General features: G+C 40.5%; 1 protein-coding gene across 3 annotated transcripts in view; it reads left to right on the forward strand.

The window, feature by feature from the left end:
• The window catches only part of exoc2 (exocyst complex component 2), a 24,130-nt gene extending 320 nt beyond the window's left edge, over nucleotides 1-23,810 (forward strand). The window contains exons 2-28 of one of the 3 annotated variants that reach the window (XM_042056926.1): nucleotides 4,427-4,551; nucleotides 4,970-5,146; nucleotides 5,394-5,520; nucleotides 6,907-7,020; nucleotides 7,343-7,467; nucleotides 7,843-7,923; nucleotides 8,294-8,439; nucleotides 8,560-8,641; nucleotides 8,890-8,992; nucleotides 10,101-10,204; nucleotides 10,659-10,733; nucleotides 10,921-11,045; nucleotides 11,197-11,265; nucleotides 11,680-11,837; nucleotides 12,031-12,152; nucleotides 12,413-12,474; nucleotides 12,753-12,833; nucleotides 14,217-14,276; nucleotides 15,376-15,437; nucleotides 15,550-15,616; nucleotides 16,734-16,850; nucleotides 18,038-18,179; nucleotides 20,900-20,955; nucleotides 21,866-21,988; nucleotides 22,187-22,248; nucleotides 22,389-22,448; nucleotides 23,472-23,810. In XM_042056926.1, coding sequence (XP_041912860.1) covers nucleotides 4,434-4,551; nucleotides 4,970-5,146; nucleotides 5,394-5,520; nucleotides 6,907-7,020; nucleotides 7,343-7,467; nucleotides 7,843-7,923; nucleotides 8,294-8,439; nucleotides 8,560-8,641; nucleotides 8,890-8,992; nucleotides 10,101-10,204; nucleotides 10,659-10,733; nucleotides 10,921-11,045; nucleotides 11,197-11,265; nucleotides 11,680-11,837; nucleotides 12,031-12,152; nucleotides 12,413-12,474; nucleotides 12,753-12,833; nucleotides 14,217-14,276; nucleotides 15,376-15,437; nucleotides 15,550-15,616; nucleotides 16,734-16,850; nucleotides 18,038-18,179; nucleotides 20,900-20,955; nucleotides 21,866-21,988; nucleotides 22,187-22,248; nucleotides 22,389-22,448; nucleotides 23,472-23,565 — 2,712 coding nt within the window. In that variant the 5' untranslated portion in view covers nucleotides 4,427-4,433 and the 3' untranslated portion in view covers nucleotides 23,566-23,810. Of the gene's footprint in view, nucleotides 1-4,426; nucleotides 4,552-4,969; nucleotides 5,147-5,393; nucleotides 5,521-6,906; nucleotides 7,021-7,342; nucleotides 7,468-7,842; nucleotides 7,924-8,293; nucleotides 8,440-8,559; nucleotides 8,642-8,889; nucleotides 8,993-10,100; nucleotides 10,205-10,658; nucleotides 10,734-10,920; nucleotides 11,046-11,196; nucleotides 11,266-11,679; nucleotides 11,838-12,030; nucleotides 12,153-12,412; nucleotides 12,475-12,752; nucleotides 12,834-14,216; nucleotides 14,277-15,375; nucleotides 15,438-15,549; nucleotides 15,617-16,733; nucleotides 16,851-18,037; nucleotides 18,180-20,899; nucleotides 20,956-21,865; nucleotides 21,989-22,186; nucleotides 22,249-22,388; nucleotides 22,449-23,237; nucleotides 23,275-23,471 lie in introns of those variants that run through there. The other 2 variants (XM_042056927.1, XM_042056928.1) reach the window with 2 other exon arrangements.
• The last annotated feature ends 68 nt before the right edge of the window (nucleotides 23,811-23,878 follow it).

Here is a 23,878-nt window from a genome sequence, read left to right on the forward strand (position 1 = left end):
CAATCTAATCGGTTGACATTTCATAATGCGTGTGACCGAACAGTTAGTCTATGCCATCATTAACGTCAAAAATGTCTGCAAACTGGAAGTCGGGGGAAACTACAGGGAAAAATGTCATTCTGCATTAAAAGTGCCGCCAATCAATCCTTAGCTAGCGAGCCATAGCGTTATACCAAAGACTTTGGTTACACCCAGTTGTATTTTTGCTGGAGCTAGCTCAATAAAGCGGCCAAGCAGCCATGAGCGCATTGATTTAATGTCATGTTAATGTAATTTGTTAATATAGTTAGGCCTCATTGTTTTAATTACTGTAGGCCTACTATTGCCGTGGTGTTTGACATTCAACAAAGTCAAGTCAACATGAATGAAACGGATGTCTGGCTAGCGTTAGGAAGATGAGCGGAGAGTGTGGTTAACTTGTTTGATCAGTCATCAATAATAATGACGGGAGTAGTGGCAAGTCCAGATATGTCCCCACAGTTCACGAGAAAAACAACTGATCTGGGAAATTTAGTGGTTTAATTTTTAAAAATTGTTTTGGAGGCTACTGTTGTTGAGTGTTTCCGGTTTGGTTGGAAACAACGACAAGATCTGTCAAGCCAACATGTTCCAACCATTCATGTGTTAGATTCTCGTAACATCTAACCTGGGAGAACCCAGACATTGGCCATGGCCAATTTGAATGTGTTAGGCTAACCAGGCTACGTGACACCTGATCATAATCACACTAGAGATTAAGTGAATAATCTACAAGATAATGAATTTGCAGGAGACATTATATGTTGTATTGGATAAATGTGGGCGTAACTATTAAGAGGATGACTTCGAATGCCCAAGATCAGCCCTACCTGCTGAACTTACTATTTGGGGTTCTTTATCTGGGCATCTTGAGCCACGTAGCACCTTATCTATCTGTGTGTCAGTCACATGTTCATTTTATCATAATGTTCATAACACAGTGAATGGAAACCCACGCAAATGCGCATATTCTTGAGCCGAATGTTCATGAACGCATATAGATAACGAGCTGAAATGGAAACACAACTCGGACGTGAATGAGTTGCGATTGCCTGATTGATGATCAGGTGCACGCGTCGCGGATGTAATTAACTGACAGGTGTCTTCTATTGTCCTTTGATTTAATTAATGTGGTTGATGTCATGGCTAAGGTGGCTTGGATGCTGTGTGTGTGTGTGTGTGTGTGTGTGTGTGTGTGTGTGTGTGTGTGTGTGTGTGTGTGTGTGTGTGTGTGTGTGTGTGTGTGTGTGTGTTTTGTAGTATGACCAGTGGACACAAGTTTAAAGAAAATCAATAGACCTTTTTGTCACAGCAGCCATCTTGACATGAAATAGCAGGGCAAGCACTGATGTTAAGAAATATCTTAATGAAGTAACAGAATCAGAACCTTATTAATTAATGTAATTAGTAACACCGGGGCTTGCCATACATGTCATGTCAAAAATGGCCGCTGTGGAAAAGGTCCATAGACCGAAATGTGAAAAAGACTTGAGACTTGTAGCCTGGGTGTTCCCATGCTGCCTTGCGCGCGATTTGATTCACGCTGCTAAGGCAGCCTGGAGACCAAGGAGCAAATTTTCGCCTGAGATAGGGAACCAATCACAGAACAGGGGGGAAAGCAAGACGATGATGAGCTATGCACAGACACATTTGATAGACATCCGTGGCACCCAATAAACGGATCTGGGCATTTTTTTCAAATACGAGAAAATGAACGTTTGGTTCCCAGACCACGTCTCATTGAGAAGTGGTGGCGCTAGCCAGGCTATGAGACTTGAAGATTTGGTCACACATTGTTGCCTCTTGCATATTGATTTATAGTGTAACAGTAAATGATGAGCACCAGACTGATTGGTTGCTTATCTTAAAATGAGCACCAGCACCATAATGATCAGTCAGTACATATAGTTATTATCATTTATGCATCTATAGACAGTTAGAACTGCTATAAACTCCAATTGTAATCAGAGTATTTAGTTACATGACAGATTTAATCAATGATTTAATTCAGATTATCCTCTCTGATTTCATAAAATTAGATTTCAATTGGAGTACATGACAAGACTATAATCGGAGTGAACTCTGATTGTTTGTTTGCATGTAACCACACTGAGTGAGTTAAGACAAAGGCTAATCATTAGGTCCTAATGGTTGTAGTGTGCAGTATGACGATGAGGGTTATGTAACCTACATTGTGTGTAATTGTTTGATATGGCTGCTAGATATCATAAAGTGCATAAACTCATTATTTATTTATTTAAGGTTTATTTTGACATGGACATTAGCATTAGCCAAAATGGCTATTTTGTATCTGTTGTCTATTGGCCGATGTTAACAGGCCAGATGTGCCTAAAAGAAACTACACACATCATTGTAGACATAAAAGATAAAATGACACTTTAGACATAAATCGTATTATGAAAATATTACAAACAAATGAAAATAAACTTAACCTACCATAATGAAATGAAGGAGAGAAAAGAGCGCATGGGGCAGGAATGGTAAGTATGCAGTCACCAGAACTGACAAGCAGAGTCGTTAGCCGTGTGGTATTGTGTTTGTTTTGTTCAATGTTGACAGGTCTGGTTGCTGATTAGCCACTTCTTTACATTGGATTTGAATAGTATGTTTTCATGTCTCTAATATGGGATGGTATTGTGTTCCACTCATGTGCAATAGAAAATACTGATTGGACCAAAACAACTTTTTCTCAGCTGTATTACTCTTACTGCGCTACGTGTAGATCTGTAAGTGGGTGGATTTGGGTTTTTTTTTTTGTAAAAAATTATATTTTAAGATCTTGATCTTAACTTGGACTTGGCTGAGACAAGAGGAAGGGTAGCCTGTTTCTTAGAAGCTGAAATGAAGTATGAAAAGTGTTCAAAAGTCTTCAATTCGCAGATGGAGCTCAATCAGCCTATCTCTAGGAGAAATGATCTAGAAGAAGAAGAGATGTTATTTCGAATGTTCCTTTCCTCTGGAAAAAACGAATACATTTATTATAAAATATTATACATTATTTTGTTATAACCTAATTGGACTAGCCTAGAGGTTTTTTTCTTTCTCTAATATTCTTCCTGGTCAGTGCTTCTCATAGTTTGAGATGCTGTTGTGAGAAGCTTGATTGAAACGGTTGTGTCATGTCATCATATATAGAGCCTTCAGGCTAAAAACAATTTGTATTTTATTCTGATTACTTTATATGTTCCTGCCCGTTGGTTACAGTTGCAAGCCTTTTGGTGTGCAAGATGTTGCATGTATATCTTCATGCCCTCGTGTGTGTGTGTGTGTGTGTGTGTGTGTGTGTGTACATATGCATGTGGAGTTATAGCCTATTTTTATGTGTGTCTAATATTAGCTTGTTTGTGTGGGGGATTTATAGAAGACTACGCTATGTACATTTGGTGTGTGTCTGTGCATGTTTGCAGATTAAACCTGTACTCCCTTTTGTTAGATGCAAATAAAAGCGCCTCGCCTCTTAAGAGCTCTCACTTCTCCTTTCATTAATCTGTGTGTCGTGTGTGTGTGTGTGCGTGCGTGCGTGCGTGCTCGTGTGTGTGTGTGTGTGTGTGTTCGAATTGTGCCTGCATGTGTGTGTGTACGTGTGTGAGCCCTCAAGCAGATTAAGGCTCTTTAGGCTTTCATTCAGCCTTGAAGCGCCCCGGTGTGAAAGCTCACAGACTTATAAACTTTGGGAACCTCTTTTTCCACTCTTGTCACTCTCTCTCTTTCTACCTCCTCTGTCTATCTCTCCTCTCTTCTTATCAGAATCCCTCTTTCTGTTTCTCCCTCAATCCTCTCTCTTTCTCTCCATGTCTGTTTCTGTTCTGTTCCTCACTGTATTTGGAATGCTTTTGTCATATCAGTACACCTGGGGAGTCACAGTCGAAGAGCAAGTCAAAATATGCTATCAACCCGTGTGTGTGTGTGTGTGTGTGTGTGTGTGTGTGTCTCTCGCACACTTTTATGCAAGCATAGTACATGCCTGTGTATCTTTAACTAGATCCATTGTTAAAAAAAAAACAGCACAGCATTGTCAGTCAGGTAGTCAACTGGATCACACACACGCCTTTTCAGTCACCTGATGTACTGTGAGAAACTGGTGCCATTAACACACCCTGACAATATTGGACTCCACACCGGAGAACCGCTTTTGTGGACCATCATACCACAGTTTTTAGGTGGATATTGACATAATGTCATTGTCTTTAAAATATTTTCGTTAGAGTTACGTAATGTGCATTTTGCCTTTACCTTGGGTTTGTAACTTGTCATTGTCCTGTCTTTCTTTGCCAAGTTCAATTAGCCTGAAACAAGAGAATGAAGTCATCTTACACATTCTGTGTGGATGAGTTAATATGAATTAATATAAATTGTCATTATTTTTAAAAATATATCTCTGTTTCAGAGAAGCAATGTCACGGGCGAGACAGCCACCCCTAGTGACGGGGATCTCTCCCAATGAAGGGGCACCTTGGACCAAAGTGACCATTAGAGGGGAGAACCTGGGAACTGGGCCTGCAGACCTTTTCGGTAATACACACACACACACACACACACACACACACACACACACACACACACACACACACACCACACACACACACACACAAGTTCAACCCTTGATTCTCAACCATGCTAGTCACACACAAATGTAGTCTAAAACACATTCACCGGGTAACACATGCATGTTTAAGTTATGAGGGAATTCAACATTTGACCCTCAACCTTGCATTGTCAGTCACACGCAAATACCCTGATATACGTTCACCCAATCAGGCTTGTGCAAAATTCCAGAATTGAATTGAAACTGGCTCTTAAATTCCAATTCAATTCTTGAATTTCACTTGCATTTCAATTGAGGTAGCAAACAGGAAGCAGAATTGCAATTTGCCCGTCTGTCTCTTTCACCTACCAAATGAGTACAAATGTAAATGCCTTTGTCCATCAGGCCTGTCCATTTGTGGTCATAACTGCCTGCTGACGGCAGAGTGGATGTCGGCCAGTAAGATCGTGTGCCGGGTGGGACCAGCCAAAGATGACAAGGGCCAAATCATCGTCAGCACAAAGAGCGGAGGGCCCGGCACCTCCACCGTCAGCTTCAAGGTGCTCAAGCCGGAGAGGATCGGTACGTACAAACACACACACACACACACACACAAAACTCTTGCACAGTGCACAGTGAGCTTCAAGGTGCACAAGCTGCACAGTACGTGTTCTCACTTTCATACTCTTTCTCTCTTCTGTCTTCCTCTTTCTTGCTTTCTCTCTATGTAAATGAGTTTCATGTACGAAAATATGGTCTGATCTCCTGAAGTGTGTGTGTGTGTGTGTGTGTGTGTGTGTGTGTGTGTGTGTGTGTGTGTGTATTTCAGGTATCCTGGACCAGTCTGCGGTGTGGGTGGATGAGATGAATTATTATGACATGCGGACAGACCGTAATAAAGGCATCTCTCCCCTCTCCTTACGGCCGGCCAACCCACTAGGAATAGACATAGACAAGTATGAAGAACACACACAAACACACATGCGTATGCACAAGAAAACACACACCCAACACCAGGGGGGGGTAGTAAAGCGTTACAAGTAGCGCACATGAGTAAAACAGTATTTTTTTCGAGGAGCGGCAGCTTTCCATATTCCTTTTTCAAAACGGTACTTCTACTCTTACTCAAGTACATTTTTAAGCCAGTAATCTACTCTTTACTCCGGCACATTTTCAATTGCCTTTAGTTACTAGTACAAGTTTATTATCGGAGGAGAAAGTATCTCGAGGGAGAAAAGTGCACCCCTCCCTCAGTGCACAACGGCGTGGGTTTCAAAATGCATTGTTACGTTGCCCTGCGATTATAAAAGTAATGACTGGCCTAAGTAGACTCAGACCATGTTGTAGCCTAGCCTACTACACTGAAGTAGATGTTTTATTTATATCTAACAGCAGTTAAGGCAATGATGTCCTGCCAACTGCTGCATCTTCTAGTGAGACTGCCAGAGTAGCAACGAGACGAGAGGTATGACATGACACGGAAACTTTCGCCTATATTCATTTCTGGCCAGCATCGTTCAACAATCACATTGGACAAGGAAAGTAGGCCTATAACTTAATTTACAAGCAAATGCACTAGAAATCGAGCACACAAGTTAGAAAAACCTAGCATTCATTTATGTAGCCTCAAGTGCAGGACATGACAGAGATGGTCGGCTGAGAAAAAAAGATAGCCTACTCTGTCGCTCTGTCCGAGTAGACATGCCTAGTGTATATGTAGCCTAAATATAGGTACTTAGGTTACATTGTCTGTATGGTGAAGTTCGAATCAGAATTCTAGCAATGCAAAGGAGAAAAATCAGCTGGCAATGGGTTTGGAAGTGACTGCTTTTCAATCCGTAGACACTTAATGCTTATTCTGGCTATGACAAGATAGCCTACAGAAGTGTGTCAAATAATATTAAAGTATATTAAATAAAATGTATTTGAATTGGGGTGTTAAAATATGGTTGCCCATATGACTAGCCTACAGAGGAGGAGAAAAGCAAACAGGCGTAAAGATACTTTTGTTTTGTAAGCTTATATTTTGTAAGGGCCATCAAAAATTTAAAAAGAAAAGTAACTTGTTACTTGAGTAATTTATTACCTTATTAATTTAGTACCTTTTTACTTTTACTTCAATAGATTTCTCAGATGGAAATGTTTACTTTTACTCAAATAATGTTTGAAGGGAGTAATTGTACTTTTACTTGAGTATAGTTTTTCAGTACTCTACCCACCCCTGCCCAACACACAAAACATTTTCAACTCACACAGACACACACACACACACAAACGGACTGTGTATAAAGGTGTGTGTGTGTGTGTGTGTGTGTGTGTGTGTGTGTGTGTGCCTTCTCCAGGGGGAAGGTGCCTCTGAAAGACATTGAAAGCATGTTCCCTGGCATGAGTGGAGACTTCACCAGTGAGAACTTCTCTGCCACCTGGTACCTGATTGAGAACCACTCCTCTACCAGGTCTTCACTTCAATATTGATCACCAACACATTTAATAATTAGTTGCTAGCTCTTTTTATAATATTTAGTCAATTACGATAATAGGTATTAAGAATAATTACATTTATGATGGTAACTATTGCAAATATGGTAGTTTCCTTGTCAATAGCTGAAGCCCCATATTGCATTCCATTTCATCTGATAGAGTGTTTACATAGAGACCATTCAGATCAGAACAAATCATGTTTATTACTCATGATTATAATTGCACAATATATATTGCATACAATGGCATAATATATAGTATGAAATGTAATAGACTATGGTATTATTAAATATACAGTTTTGACCAGCTGCGTTCAGCATCAGGGACTCTGAAGAAGCAGGCCACCCAGAAGAATGAGGGCAGTCTGGCCTACGTGAAAGGAGGCCTCAGCACATTCTTTGAAGCACAGGATGCCCTGTCTGGTGAGCGCGCACACACACACACACACACACACACACACACACACACAGAGCACAGAATCACATACTTACATCACAAATTTACATAATGAAGTGTAATATTTCAAGTAATATCAATAAAATTGCAGTTCTGTTGTTTCTGATTGAGTAAAGATAAATCAAATAACAATACCCAGTTACATTTCCACTGAAATTACTTGGAAAACAAAATAATAAAAAATAATTGATATATAAAATTCATTAAAATGGAGGATATATCATTTTGGAACCAAACTCTTCATTTGTTGACTGACTCTTAGATACATGGACAGACCAGCGCATATACACATGCTCACTGTGTGAATTATGAGTCATTTTTTTTGTTTAACTCATCATCAGCTATCCATCAGAAACTGGAGTCTGACGGGACAGAGAAAGTGGGGGGCTCCATGACCCAGTGCCTGGAGAACGTCCTGAATCGTGAGACACACCACACACACACACACACACACACACACACACACACACATACACACACACATACACACACACACACACATACATGCACACATACATGCACACATAATCTTACACAAAAATCAAAAACTAAAAAATCTAAAACTTTATTGCCATATCAGCTATACTTATACGGTAAGAAGAAATAGACGGGTCACAGACGTAAAAAACACACGTAAAACAAACATATGGTTTTCTGGAGTCTGATATTAGATAACGCTTAATGATTTATTCCCCTATTTCTCTCTCTCTCTCTCTCTCTCTCTCTCTCTCTCTCTCTCTCTCTCTCTCTCTCTCTCTCTCTCTCTCTCTCTTCCTCTCTTCCTCTGTGTAGGAGCGAGTGATACAGCGGACGCTCTGTTTCAGGAGGTGTTGGGCAGGAAAGACCGAGCCGACTCCACCCGGAATGCCCTTAATGTCCTTCAGCGCTTCAAGTTCCTCTTCAATCTGCCACTGAACATAGAGCGCAACATCCATAAGGTATGTGGACACATGTATGCTATATACAGGATGTAGTCATATTCAGTGCTAGAGGACGTACGTAATGAAATTCACAATTATTTTCTTAATCAATCATGGTTTTTCGGTGTCTATTTGAAGGGGGAGTATGACGTGGTTATCAATGACTACGAGAAAGCCAAGTCTCTTTTTGGAAACACTGAAGTTCCAGTGTTCAAGAAAGGTAAATCACCAATGCACACACACACACACACACACACACACACACACACACACACACACACACACACTAGGGTATTCTAACTTTCTTTGGGTTTGTGGGGTTTTTTTTCCAGTGATATGTGTCCTCTGCAGTTTACAATGGCAAATGTTCTTTTCAATGATGTCATACACTCTCATTCTGCACTGTAATGCATTGCGGTGTGCTGTTCCAGTACCTCTAAAGGCTAATCGTTGTGTTTGTTTGCCTAGTGTATGCGGAGGTGGAGACACGCATTGGGGCATTAAGGAGTCTGCTCCTCGGTAAACTGCTGGAAACGCCATCCACTCTGCATGACCAGAAGCGCTATATCAGGTAGGTGTGTGTGTGTGTGTGTGTGTGTGTGTGTGTGTGTGTGTGCGCGCGGCTGTAGACTCACTTTAACCCGGGGTCAGTGTGGTACCAGTAGGAATGATGAATGTAGTTGAAATGAAGGACTACAATTGAAATTAAATGGGGAAAGGGTAGATTGTCAAATTTCTGTTTTAACTCTGTTTTGGAATTACACAAATTAGTCTTATGTCTCTTGTGTTCTCTAGAACATGACACAGTTACCTTAAAGCAGTGATTTTTCCGTATATGATCTAGCTGCAGTTAAATTGCAATATTTGTCTAAACACAGGCATATACACTCTGTATATGGGCCTGTGTATCAAAACTACTCAACACTGCTCAGATAATGTTGAAGTTACATGATTAGATTAAGAAATATGTTGCATTAATGTGTGGGTCCAAATATATATATAGTTATTAGACCTAGATGTTATTTTATAAACTGACAGAGAAAAGCTCTGTTGTTTTTACACATTTCATTCATATACAATGGTTATCTGCATTACAATTATTTGTTGTTGTTTTACATTACAATTATTTGTTGTTATTGTTGTTTTTTTCTCTGTGTAGAAATGAAAATGGCTCTCTCACAAATTGACATTCTTTGTTCTTTATACCGTACTTATTGTACACTGGAGGTTTGGTTGCCTGCCGTTTGTTAATTGATCGAGTGTTAATAGTAATCTATAATTTGTAGACCCTTTCAACTACACAAACAAACATGTGGGTTTCTAAGGCATTTCAGATGGCAAAGAAAACAACATTGAACTTATGGTAACCTGGGAATAATAATAATAATAATAATAATAATAATAATAATAATAATAATAAAAATAATTAAAAACAAGTTGTAAAGTCAATATTTGAGTATTAGGCATAGACTGTAAAAAATAGGTTTTACGATAAAGTCTGATTAATTTTCAATTCAAGGTATCCTTTTATTATTATCATTTTTTTTATATGTTTTGAACTTTAGGAACAGTTTGAACGTGTCTTTATTTGGGAAGTATAAAGTGGTAAATTAGTGGATATGTCCTTTTTAAATCTCAAGTTTGCCTCTTCCACTTCCTCTGCCTCACTCCTTCTGTAGGTATTTGTCTGACCTGCATGCTAGCGGAGATCCTGCATGGCAGTGCATATCAGCGCAGCACCAGTGGATCCTGCAGCTGATGCAGAAAACCAGAGACCAGCAGGGTGAGACACACAGACACACACATATATTTACATATGCATACACACACTCACGCACGCACAGGAGCACCCTTACTCAGCCTCTGTTGCTGGCGTAGATGCATATTTGCTTGTGTGGCTCCATCTAGTGCTTAGACTGTGCAACCAGAGTGTCTCTTCTCTGGTCTTCATGAGATAACGAGATCTGGCTAGCCTTTAGACTGAGATTGCAACACATTACTCAATTGCAGCGTGTTTGGTAGAATTAGTTTGTTCTGTCACACCTGTAATTCTATTCATTCTAAAGTTTTGTCCAGCTGATGTGTAAAGTGTTAAAATGTGTTATTCAGTGTCTGTATGTCACAATTGTCACCCTTATCCTGTTGGTTTTTAGATAGCTAACCAGCTTAAGGTAGTAACTTATGGTTTCAGGAGCAGTGCTCTGATTTCTCAAACCTTTCCCTGTTTCCTCACTCAGAAGGAGAAACTCATACTGTTGTCAGCCGACTCAACTTAAGAAGAGGCAGCAGCTTCCAAACACCCAGAGATGACTGTGAGTAACATTACCACAACATGACCATAACCTACTTTACAATATTGCTGCAAAATTAACAACTCTTTTTTGTGGAATCATTGTCATATCAGACCTATTCCAAAAGGCTTGTTAAAGTACTTCTAGTGTAACAAAATACACACCGCACCGCATATAGTAGCTTGTTAATGTGTGTGTGTGTGTGCAGCGTGGTCTAGTAGCGGTCCTCAGCAATTGCAGTTTGTGGAGCGGCTCACAGATGTGGTCATCAGCCAACTGCCCAACTTCTGGAAGCTCTGGATCTCCTACGTCAATGGCAGCCTGTTCAGTGAGGTAGGCACACACACACACACACACACGGATAACATCTTAATAATTAATGCTGTACTTAAGTATGTAGTTATGTATAACATTATGTCCAGCAGAAATGTGTAGTTTAAAGGCGTAATTGTTGTTTAAATTTGACTGTTTGCACACGTTACAGACAGGTGAGAAGTCCGGCCAGGTGGAGAAATCCAAGAAGAATGCTCGTCAGAGACAGAGTGACTTTAAGGTAACACATACACACACACACACACACACACACACACACAAATTATGCCATGCATACTGGGAAAATTACATTAGATTAGAACAAGTTTGTATGAAAGTGTGTATGTGTAACACTTGACTTGTACATATCATCTGTCTATACTGCACTATATGTCTTATACTGGCTACACTGCACTACCTGTCTATACTGTTCACATTGCACTTTTCTGGTTTTTGCACCTCTGGTTAGACACAAACTGCATTTCGTTGTCTCTGTACTTGTATTCTGCTCAATGACAATAAAGTTGAATCTAATATATTCTAATTGTGGTTGGCTGTATTGGTGCATGGTTGTTTTATGTTAACCTGTATGTGTGTGTGTGTGTTTGTTTGACTGTGTGTGTGTGACTCCGTGTGTGTGTGTGTGTGTGTGTAGCGTATGATCGAGGAGGTGGTGCAGAGGCTGGTGCTGCAGCTAAGGGGCTGCCTGCTCCCAACCTCCCTGCCTGAGGTGCAGCTGCGTCTGTATGGAGGCTGGGACAACACCCCCCCCCTCAGCGGTGCCCATCTCACGCAGGCCATACACACCATCAGGTACGTGTGTGTGTGTGAGAGTGTGTGAGAGAGTGTGTGTGTGTGTGTGTGTGTGTGTGTGAGAGATAGAGAGAGAATGTGATAACATTTCTCCCAAATGCTATGTGTCTCTCAGAGTTGTTTTAATGACTCTCTCTCTCTCTCTCTCTCTCTCTCTCTCTCTCTCTGTCTCTCTTTTTCCCTTCTTCTGAAGGCTGTGTCATGAGGCTCTCTCTGCGTTGGAGATTCCTAATGATCTGCTGCAGACGATCCAAGACCTGCTGCTGGACCTGAGAGTGCACTGCTTACTGACCACACTACTGCACACCACTGAAGGTACACTCACACATACCCACACCACACTCATACAGCCTCTCTTTGGCTCTATAAAGCTCTTACATTGACAGACTTGCACACAAATATGCAGAAACCGTTTGATTTGCAGTTTGGATTGTTTTCTGTGAGTGCATGAATTGAGGTGAAATTCGGTGCATTTTTTTTTTTTATATATTCATGAGGTGTTGTAGTGATGTAACAAGTTACAGTATATCCGTTTGACTATATATAAAGTATTGTGTGTGTGTGTGTGTGTGCAGGTGTTAAGAGGTTGGCTGAGAAAGAGGACTGGATCGTGGACAATGAAGGAATCACATCCCTGGTAAAGCATTGCCTTTGGAAGCGCCAACGATATTTGAGTGTTACGTTTGTGTTACTTAGTGTTACTAGCTTAAATGTTATGTGTTAAGTGGCTTTGGATAAACGCATCTGCCAGATGAATAAATGTCAATGTAAATATACCTTTGAATCATTCTATCACTGTCATGAGAAATATTTTGTGATCTTGTGTAGGTCGTGTGTCATATGAATAGTTGGTTGAAGCCAGGCCTTTGGATTAGTGTATATCATCTACAGTATGTGATGTGTGTGTTTGTGCAGCCTTCCCAGTTTGAACAGTGTGTGGTGCAGATGCTTCAATCTCTGAAGGAGCCATTGGAATGCAAGCCTGCTGAAATGAATGTAAACCACACACACACACACACACACACTCACACACACACATACACGTACATTCATACATACATTAAAGGGGTGGTTCAGGATTTTGGACATAGGACCTCATTTCCAAGTTAGCAAGTGTGATATTTATCAGTGACCGTTTTCAACACGTTTCATCCAGTGCTTCACGGAGGTCACTGTTGGTATGGGAAAAAAAATGAAAACAATCAGTTCTACCGAGCTCGAGTTGCTACAGCCAGCAGCTAACCCAGCCAGGCAGCTACAGCGCTACACTCTGTGGGCATGTCCATGAGCCGCAAACAGATCTATGTTAAAACTCGCCGGATTTCTTCTTTAAGATCAAAAAATCTATTTGGTATTGTTGTTAGTATAAAGAGACTTACCTAGCACTCCCTCAAAAGATAATTTTGACTGAATTTAATAAGAGTTTGACTTATTTTAAGGAGTCTTATCAAGACAAATTTGCTCAATGCACTGACAGCCAAATTTGCTTGTTTTCATGATGAAACGTCTTAAAATAAGGCAAACTGTTATTACTGTAAATTAAAGGAGAAATCCGGCGAGTTTTCACATAGATCTCCGTTTCGAGGTCACCGAGTACAAGGTTTTACCTTGTACCCTTTAGACTGAAAACAAAACCAACTAGATTGGCAGACTAGATATTGATATAAGTTTAATAACAATTTGTTAGATTGTACTACATAAGTAGTTTTTACAGTGTACACTTTTAGCAAGTAACAATAAATTTATCAGATTGAGATTGAGATCAGATTGTTGGGGCAGCCGTGGCCTACTGGTTAGCGCTTCAGACTTGTAACCGGAGGGTTGCCGGTTCGAACCCCAACCAGTAGACACGGCTTGAGCACTAACCCCTAACTGGGTTGAACCTAACCCCTCACTTCTCCCCGAGCGCCGCTGTTGTAGCAGGCAGCTCACTGCGCTGGGATTAGTGTGTGCTTCACCTCACTGTGTGCTGAGTGTGTTTCACTAATTCACGGATTGGGATAAATGCCTAAATGAGACAAAATTTCCCTCACGGGATCAAAAGAGTATATATACTTATACTTATTTCCTTTGGTTGACACATTGAGGTTGATGGCAGTTAATTCTGGGAATATTGTCTGATGCACTTCTGTGACTGCAGTGAGTGATTCTAATATTTAGTATCTGGGCCCGTATTCACAAAGAATTTTACAGGCTAAAAGTAGCTCCTAACTGGCGAATTTAGGAGAAACTCCTAAAAATAATGGGCGTGTCACTCGTAACTTTAGGACTCCTCATTTTTTTTACTAAGAGTATATTTTAGTACGATTGTGGTAAGACAAAATGCTTTGTGAATACGGGCCCTGAATTCTAGTAATATGTATTTGTGTTTCTACTAAGATTCTACAACTGGAACCGATTCAGGACCAAGCATCTGAACAGTTTGTGAAAATCATGAAGGTACAGTTGTGTGTGTGTGTTTGTGTTTGTGTGTGTGTGTGTGTGTGTTTGTGTGAGAGAGAGAGAGGCCCTATCATGACAGTCAAAAGTGCATCGTCACTCGTCAAAAGCTTATTCAAATTTAGTAGGATGTGTCCAGTCCACATTGGGAGGGGTTTCGTTATCAAACGTCGAGCGCATGGCGCAACAAGGTGTTCCTAGGTTTTTTAATCAGTCATGGGTGTGTTTGGGGCGTATAACATCATTTAAACCAATGAGAAGGACATCTGTCATTTCCTTTAACGGCGCAAAGCGTGATGTCAAATAAATGCATGGGTATTTTGACATTCAACGACACATTTGAAGGAGGCTGCTTGCGAGACCGTATGGAATAGTCATTCCACTAAACCATGCTTTACTAAAACCTAGCATAGCCTTCACGCATTTGCACTCATTGGCAAAGTGAAACTAACTTCACCATGGTGTCAGTCAACGACAAGACAGTTATATGTAGTTACTTTCACTATTGACTGACAATGGGTTACCATCGAAAACATAGGCTGGAAAAAGCAACACTTACCCTAATATTGCTCAAATGATTATCCTGCAGAGGAGTTGCTTATATCTCGTGACAGTGCGTCTTCAGCTGTGCTCCATACGTGTCTCTCGCCTCTCCCCTAGTCACTTTTAACCGTCATTACCAATTTGCAAATGATGGTGAATAACTACTTATCATGAGATGTACAGTATTTCGTAATATCTTTATTCTAATTATGTTTTCCATTGTAATCGTGAAATTTGTAATGTTTTACATGGACGTGCGCTGGTGTGCGTTCATGAATGATAGAAGGATTGTGCGTGCACCTGCCAATATGACTGTTGACAATGCGCTCTTAAAAATACATATAAACAACTCGCCATAGACTTCTGACCAGGTGTACAATAGCGATTTTTAGACAATGCGCCAAGCCACTCCCTAGTTTGTTAATTGCCACACCCCTGGGCGCATTGTTTAAAAAAAATAAACATGCAAAATACCGAATTAAATACCGAGAGAGAGAGAGAGATCTTGTGATTGTGTGTTTGTATGCATGTCACAACTATTGTTGTTGTTGTTTAGGTGTTCATATCTTGTTTGGAAGAGCTGAGCACTAAGACTGACGGAGACTTAGAAACATCCCAGTGAGTTGCATGTGTGCCCACAAACCTGTGATTAATTATGTCTGATTAGTGCATGTGTTTGTGTAGTATGTTTGTATTTATTCCGTGTTCATTCCTGTTTGTCTGTGGTCAGTCTTTCTTCAGAATTGGGCTCCCCAGATCTCTTCACCAACACTTATGAAGACTTCAAGCCTACTCCGGTAGGTTCCTATGTGCAAATCTATGGGGCTCGGAGGATAAATATAAAGATAATTTTAACCAATAGCATGCACTACAATAGCCTTCCAAGCCACAAACCATGACAAACAGGTGGCAATATTAATATTTACAGGAACATGACTGATATTGACTCTAATTGAATTTGTCATCTGTTTTTTTTTTTTTTTTCTTATTTGAACTTACGTGGAAATTAGTGTGACTTAGTTACTGAGAATTTCCCCAAGTTGTTTCGGGGACAATGTAGTCACTTGTAATAGAATTGACATATGAAAGTCACTTTGGATGAAAAGTGTCTGCTAAATGAATAAATATTAATAAATGTACATGGTGGATGTACACATTTTCAAAATTCAATTTCCACCCCTGATGCTTACCCCCCATGATTGTGTACAAGATCATATGCATAGCATGAAATTAGCAAAATGTTATACAAACTAGAAAATGTAATTTTGAGGAAATTACCAGTGCATGAAAATATAAACATACTGTATATTAACATAAAATGCAAAACAAAACTTTATTTGGAAACAGTTGGCAGGAGTCATAGTGGATAACAACTGACAGTTGAAATGACTGAACAGTTAAATAGTTGAGTAGTTTAAATAGTTAAATTATTTAATAGTGAATTATTGTAGTGAGGACATTTATTTTGAAACAGTTGTGGGCAGAGGAAATAGTTGAACAGGATCGTATATAGAGTATATAGTTTAAAAGTTAAAAAAGTTAAGTTTAAGTTAAAGTATAGTTTAAAAGTTTAAAAAAAGCCTTGTCGACGAATGACAAACAAGTAAAATAGCCTACCTCGTGTGATGCTCATTATTAGAACATAGCCTACACCAGGCCAAGTTAATTAGTCCATTGTGATGTCATAGTGCTAATGTAAAGTCTATGTTTATGTTAAACATACATATTACTATGTTTATATTTTCATGCACTGGTAATTTCATGCAATGGTGTAATTTGGTCATTTGTGATCTGTAAATAGTCTGTGTATGAGTCTACATTAGAAATGGTGTTCAATAATGTCATTTGGTCATTTGTGATCTGTAAATGGTCTGTGTATGAGTCTACATTAGAAAACGTGTGTGTGTTTTCCAGGAGCAGCGGTCACTCATCATCCTCAGTAACTGTCATTATTTGGAGAAGCACACCTTCCTCAACCTGGCTCAGCACTTGGACACACAGGGCTTCACTGGCACGGAAAAGATCTTACGTGTATGAACACTCAGTCACAACACACACTCACTCACACACTCTCACTCACACTGTATCAGTTTGGGAAGCCTGCATTAAAATGTGTAATTATGATTCTTGAAAATCATGACAAACGCACAGTCAGCAAGTATGGGTGCAAGGGAAGAAATAACCATCAGATAAAATCTGCACTGCACAAACATATTTCTGTTTCAGAGGTTATTGCTCCCACTCTTTTCACATTGTAGGCGCTTGTTTGTATGTCCACAGCCACTGTTTCCAGCAGTCATTATATAAAGAACATGCAGAAATGAAATCAACTTAGACACATTTAGATACGTTTTTCTTTGATGTGTTGATTGCTTCTTTACATGAGTCTACATTGTAGTGGAAAAGGCCTACTCCAGCATACTAACTGGTCTGGCTTTGGGACCCACAATTTCCCATTTTCATTTAGTCGCGACCCATATTTTTTTTTTTTTGTGTTCACGCCAACAGATAAGGTGAGCTACATGGTAAGACACGCAAAGTGCCTGTAGGCCTACTTGTTTAGAACATGCTGATGTTTGGCATTACATTTGTGAAGTCTTCAGGATATTAAGATAGTACTGTAGATCTGACAAAGTAGCATTTAAAATGGGTGATTATTTATTTATTTATTTTTTTACCCACAAGCTCCACGACCCACCCAGAATGGTTCCGCGACCCACTTTTGGGTCCCGACCCACCAGTTAAGAAACACTGGCCTACACAGTGCTTCTAATGATCAAATGGGATTTTTTGTCACATACACAGTTATAGTAGGCTATATAATAACTACAGCATCTTTAAGTTATATAATCTGTTGCCATTCACTGTATGGCTGTCAAATGTAGACCTACCTCTCGAAAAGCAGCATGGCCATCATCACGTGAAACGAGCACAACGAATCAGGGAAGGGAACATGGGCTTGTACTTCATCTCTTTTCAGATGGTTCCGCAACTCACTACAGACACGCATTCGTCCGATACGGCTGCGCAGCAAAATGAGTTCAGGGTCTCCAGCGGATCCAAATTGCTCCACTTCGGATACACTGATACGATGGTCGACTGTAGAAGGGAGGGCGGTTCATAACAAAAGTGTGTCATTTGTATCCGACATAATGTAGACGTAACCTTAGAGAGCATACCTTGATGCACACTGTGTGTGTGTGTGTGTGTGTGTGTAGGTGAGTATGGAAGCGGTGCGGGAGCTGGATTGTGGTGTGTTTGAGAGCTACATTGAGATGAAAGCTGATCCCATCGTTGGATCATTAGAACCTGGAATCTACGCAGGATACTTTGACTGGAAAGATTGCCTACCGCCAACAGGTATAAACACACACACACACACACACACACACACACACACACACACACACACACACCTGCTGGATAGGCTGGTGAAAAACTATTAATATGTATTGTGTGTGTTTTGGTGCAGTTGTGTGCAAGTGTGTGTTGTATGACGTCAATGATTTCATAGATAAAAAATATATAGGCTTACTAATCAGATGGCATAGTTGCGCCCCTGCCTCTTCAGTGTGTCGCTGCAGCCTGACTCATTTTCGAATATGAACCTCTGTCTGTTTGTTTGTCTGGGCCTGTCTCTCTCTTTCTCTCTCTTTCTCTCTCTTTCTTTCTCTCTCCTGCTCTCTTTCTCACTGTACATTGATGCTCAAGTTGTCTTTCTGTTCTCTCTTCACACATTAGGGTGTGAACAGTCTTCTAGTTTTTACTTTGTCATTCATTAGGGGTGTGTGTGTGTGTGTGTGTGTGTGTGTGTGTGTGTGTGAGTGTGTGAGTGTGCTTGCATATGTGTGTTTCTCTATGGCCACATCTACACTAAAATGACAGGCATATTTTCCTTTACTGTTTTCACACCTTTAATGACACCGGTGGAAAAAAATCTTGCCTCCTCAAGAGGTGAAAACGTTGTAGTGCATATGCCAGGCAAGTAGATGTTGCCGTGGCGGTGCAGATGCTTCACGATTCACTATTTTTTAGAATATAGAATTCTCTATTTTATACAGTCTATGCATTCTCTGAAGCAGTCGCGTGAGTAAAGCATTCCTGAGCACAATTCAGTTTTCAACTGTAAAACTAATAAAGTCCTTTATTTGTTTTATATGGATGCAAAACAGCCTATAATTAATGTCTATGGCGGGACGAATGAAACAGCTGTTTCATTCCCGACCAGGCAGTAAACCCCATGTATTCTAAGTAATTGCACACATATCTGTGTTTATACTATATTTTATGCAGGTGAGACATGGAAAAGTGGTTTTAGAAAGATGTAAAATATTTGGGGCTATCAGGTAGGGGGTCGAGTTTTGCCATGCTAACCTAAGGAGACTGTCGGCCTGAGGGTCATGAAGGACACTTATTTGGATGTGCGGTGGCCTTACCCACATAAAAACTGACTGAAATAACATTTTGTACTACAGAAACATTATATTATTAGGAACATGAATTATTGTAGGTATAAATTGATTAGTGTATGGTATTTCCATAACCGCGAGGTGTGTGCTTCACGATGACTGCAATGAGTTGTTAACAAGTTCACCAAGACGTATAGCCCAGCAGTAATCTATCTGAAATAACACCTATCTGAAGTACCATTCATGATATGTTGTCAAATATTGAAGTTGTGGGAAGTGAACATAGCTTAAACTGTATGTTTCTTTCATCTTCTATGCCTGTTTCATTCGTCCTGGCCAGGAGGGACGAATGAATTAAAACGCAGGTCTGACTTCTGCTTAAATAACTCCTGAACGGTTTCGTTCAGAGCTGAAAATGCAACTGTATTTGACAGAGGACAGATGTAGTTTGCTAGTGACAAAATATTAGCTTTCAGCGTTTTACAATGTCGTTGTAAATTACGTTTAATTAAAGGGGAACTATGCAGGTTTTTTTTAGCTTAATTTACCTTAACGTAACAGCTTCGGAGTCATTGGAATGGTTATATGACCTTTTTCGGGTTGAATGGTGCCCGTCTCCCTAGCGCCTGTAAGCAGAAAAACCACCCTTGTAACTTTGGCCTGGCGGGCCGACGGCCTCAGTGTCAGTAAGTAACAAGTGTAACGAATTGCTTTACTGCATTTATACATATACACGCCAGGCACCGGCTAGAACAAGGTAGCGATGGAATTTCTCAGATATTCGTCATGACCGAGCCAGCGAAAAGAAGCAGAAAGTGAGTAAACCGTTGTTGGAGGAAGAGGGTAGAGGAAAACGACAGACTGACCAATTGAGGAGTGTCGTAAATCATATACTCTGAGGCTGTAGGAGGAGCAAAAAACAGGGAAGAAATTGCCAAAACGGCATAGTTTCTCTTTAAAAACTGTTTCATTTTTCTTTTGCCTGCATTAAATTGCGCATTCGCATTTAGTGCGCATCTACTGTAGGCTTAACATGATTTCTAAGTGACTTGTAGGCTCATATCTGACTTAACTAGACTATGAATGCATTTATTTATGTTGTAAGACAAGTGAAAGAAATGAATGACACTGGCACTATGCACAAATTCATTTAAACTTAAACCGCACACTTCCCTAATAATTTCTGACTAGTTCTCTCGTGTCAGTCACTGACACCAAGTCATGATAAGCTATTGGCGCTGCGCAGCACCAAGTCATGATAAGCTATTGGCACTGCGCAGCACCCGTTTGTGATGTTTACTGAGTGTAATCATACGTAATGACATGTATGAAAACTAGTATTGCTAGGCAATACTATAATGAGTGTCAAGTCGAGGGCAGCTGGGTTTAAGAGTTTTTGATGGTTACATGGCACAAGGAAAAGGGGTTTTCAAAAGTACCCACCTTGGAACCAGTTTTTGAAAGTTATCGTTTTTGGTCACCTAAAACGCTGTGTTCATGTGGAAGCAAGGCCAAAACGATAACAAACTTTACCGTTTTCACAAAAACGGTCGTCGTGTGGACATGGCCTGTGTGTGTGTGTGTGTGTGTGTGTGTGTGTGTGTGTGTGTGTGTGTGTGTGTGTGTGTGTGCATGTCTGATCTCCCTTGTGTATTTTTTTTTTTCCTTTAGGTGTGAGGAGTTATCTGAAGGAGGCCCTGGTAAACATCATCACTGTTCATGCAGAGGTTAGAAACATTTGTACTTCAACACGCACTTTGTATAAGTTCATTATCCTTTCAGTCTAAGCAGGATTTGCCAATAGAGTAGCCATACGTAAGGGATGATGTATTGTCCACCGGTCATAATCGGAAATAATGCCGCTATCCAATATTCTCGTATACGCCCCGCCTGAGTTGCTCTACGCGAGAACGTGACGTAATCATCACTACACGACGAGTCGGAAAGAACATGGACGCCACCAGGGCAGCAGCTGTTGTAGTGCTGGACGCTTGCCTAGAACAGGAGAGGAAGCTTGTGACTGATCTAAACAGGCTCCGGGATGAGGAGACAACAACAATAGTAGGCTAAAAACACGTCTCTCATGCTCCCTTTTGTGGTACAGGTAAATGCGAAATAATAATAAAAAAAAACATTTCAAGTCAACTTCGTTGTTGCAAGCCTTACATGTCAATAATATGTTGTCATTTTTGCCTATTTCAATTTCAACAAGTGCTGTCACGTTTTTCTCAAGCCACGAGGGGCAGGCTAGTCATTGGGGGCCAAGCAGCGAAGCTGTGTAGGCCCCCACTTTCATTAAGACTCCTTTGCGATAAGTAAACCAAATACTTGTGGAATGATAGGAAAGACATGAATCAGAAGGACAAAACCCATTGCCAGTGACAGCGGTCATTGTACAATGCTCACAATGCTCTGGCCATTAAATAGCCTTAGTTGTGGAAATGGCCTTAAATTAAACAAACAAACAAACAAACAAGAATGAATCTACATGTGTTGAGAAAAGCTGCCTCTCTCTCTCCCTTCCCTCTCTCTCTCTCTCCCTCCCTCTCTCTTCCTCTCCCTCTCTCTCTCTCTCCCCCTCCCTCTCTACCTCTCTCTCTCTCTCTCTCTCTCTCTCTCTCTCTCTCTCTCTCTCAGGTGTTCTCCATCTCTAAGGACCTTGTCCCTCGTGTTCTATCTCGCATTATTGAAGCGGTTGCTGAAGAGATGAGTCGTCTCATGCAGTGTGTGTCATCCTTTAGCAAAAATGGGGCACTTCAGGTACACATAAACACAAACACACTCACTCAAGGCACACACACACACACACACTCACTCACTCACTCAAGGCACATACACACCTGTGACTCAAAACCACACACACATATACACACATATACAGTCTTCTGTCTTAAAGGAAGTGTAGGTTGTTTGGTAATATTTATTTTCCTCTCCTCTCTGTTTTTTGTTATAATGTAGGCTCGGTTGGAGATTTGTTCCTTGAGCGATGCTGTATCTGTTTACCTAACATCTGAAAGTCGGTATGTTTCAACTCCTGTTGCACAAGCATCCCACCTGTCGATAGATTTAGTTTCTATATGTTTCATCACTTAGCTAATAATAGTTTATGGTTGTGGTTATGGATGTGTGGTGAACTTGGTTTTTTTTTTTTTTTTTTAAGTGGCAGCTTTAAACAGGCACAGGAGTCTCTCCCTCAACTGCACAGTGGAGCTGACAAAAAGTAAACCATTGCACACACACAATCACACACATACATGCTTCACACAAAAGACCTGCTATCCATCTGGTTAGCTCTCCATCTATCTGCCACATGGTTGGAGCCAGGGCTGTAATGTATGCTAAACAAACGTAAATGCTGTTTAATCACGTCCTGTATTTCTGAAATAGCAGAAGGTGGTGCCATCAATGCACCTCTATCCCACTCTACATGCCAGTCACATGCAGTAGCCCCACTAGGAGTTGCTCTGGGTCACCTCCATCTTATTTGTAGGAGACTTTCTTTAATGTGATAGGCTTACATTGATATGTCTTATGACTTGTGGACATTATGAGCTTCGTATGAGCTTATATGAGCTTCAATTGTGTGATTTCAGTTTCTTCCATAGTATTATTTACAATTACAATTTATTTACAATTATTTCCAGTTTTACCTTAGTATAAGTATATGTGGTAACTACATAGTAAGGCCCAGAGAATGCACAGGGATCCCTATCAACACTCAGGGAACTATTTAATGCCAATCAGAACTAGTACCAGGGTTGTGCACAATTCGAATTGCAATTCTGCTTCCTGTTTGCTACCTCAATTGAAATGCAAGTGAAATTCAAGAATTGAATTGGAATTTAAGAGCCAGTTTCAACTCAATTCTGGAATTTTGCACAAGCCTGACTAGTACTGTATAAGAATTGAGCAATGACTTCTAACGTTATCACTTTGAATGTCTAATCCAGTAGCCAATGTTGTGATCCATCTGGCCTCTATTTACCCACCTCTTTTTTTACCACTGTAGTAGCAGAGTGATGTGGATCTAGATGGACTCAACAGAACAGTGGTGTGTGTGTGTGTAGGGGGGGGGGGTTGTTTGGGGTTTAGAGTTTTCGAGCCAGTCACTCTCTGAATATTCATGAATTTAGAGACCTCACACTCACAGACACCTTTTTTTCTTTCTCTCTACCTCTGTTGCTCATTCTCTCTATCTCTCACTTGCTCTCATTCTCTCTCTGTCTCTCTTTCTCTCTTTCAGACTGCTGGAGGAGTTGTTGAATAAGTTCAAAAGCAGTATGCATCTGCAGCTCAGTTGCTTCCAACTGGCCTCCTCTCATCCTGTGAAGAGATGAACACACACACACGCACACACGCAGGCACACACACGCAAACAACACACTACAGACACACACGTCCTTTTGCACCTGTGCCTCATATATGCACACCTGTTCTAATACATAGAACATGTTAATCATGCCGCTTCTCAGTGATTAACCACTACTACTCATGAACTCTCTCTTGTAAACGGAACCACACTGTCCTTTAAATGTCAGTCTGTTTGTCACATGAAAGTGCTATAAAGTCATCTTTCTGAGGACTCCTTTTTTAATTACGGTAAATTGTGTGTGTGTGTGTGTGTGTGTGTGTGTGTGGGCTGAATGGCAC

This window comes from Alosa sapidissima, chromosome 12 (assembly GCF_018492685.1).
Source record: "Alosa sapidissima isolate fAloSap1 chromosome 12, fAloSap1.pri, whole genome shotgun sequence".
In the NCBI taxonomy this organism is placed as follows: Eukaryota; Metazoa; Chordata; class Actinopteri; order Clupeiformes; family Clupeidae; genus Alosa; species Alosa sapidissima.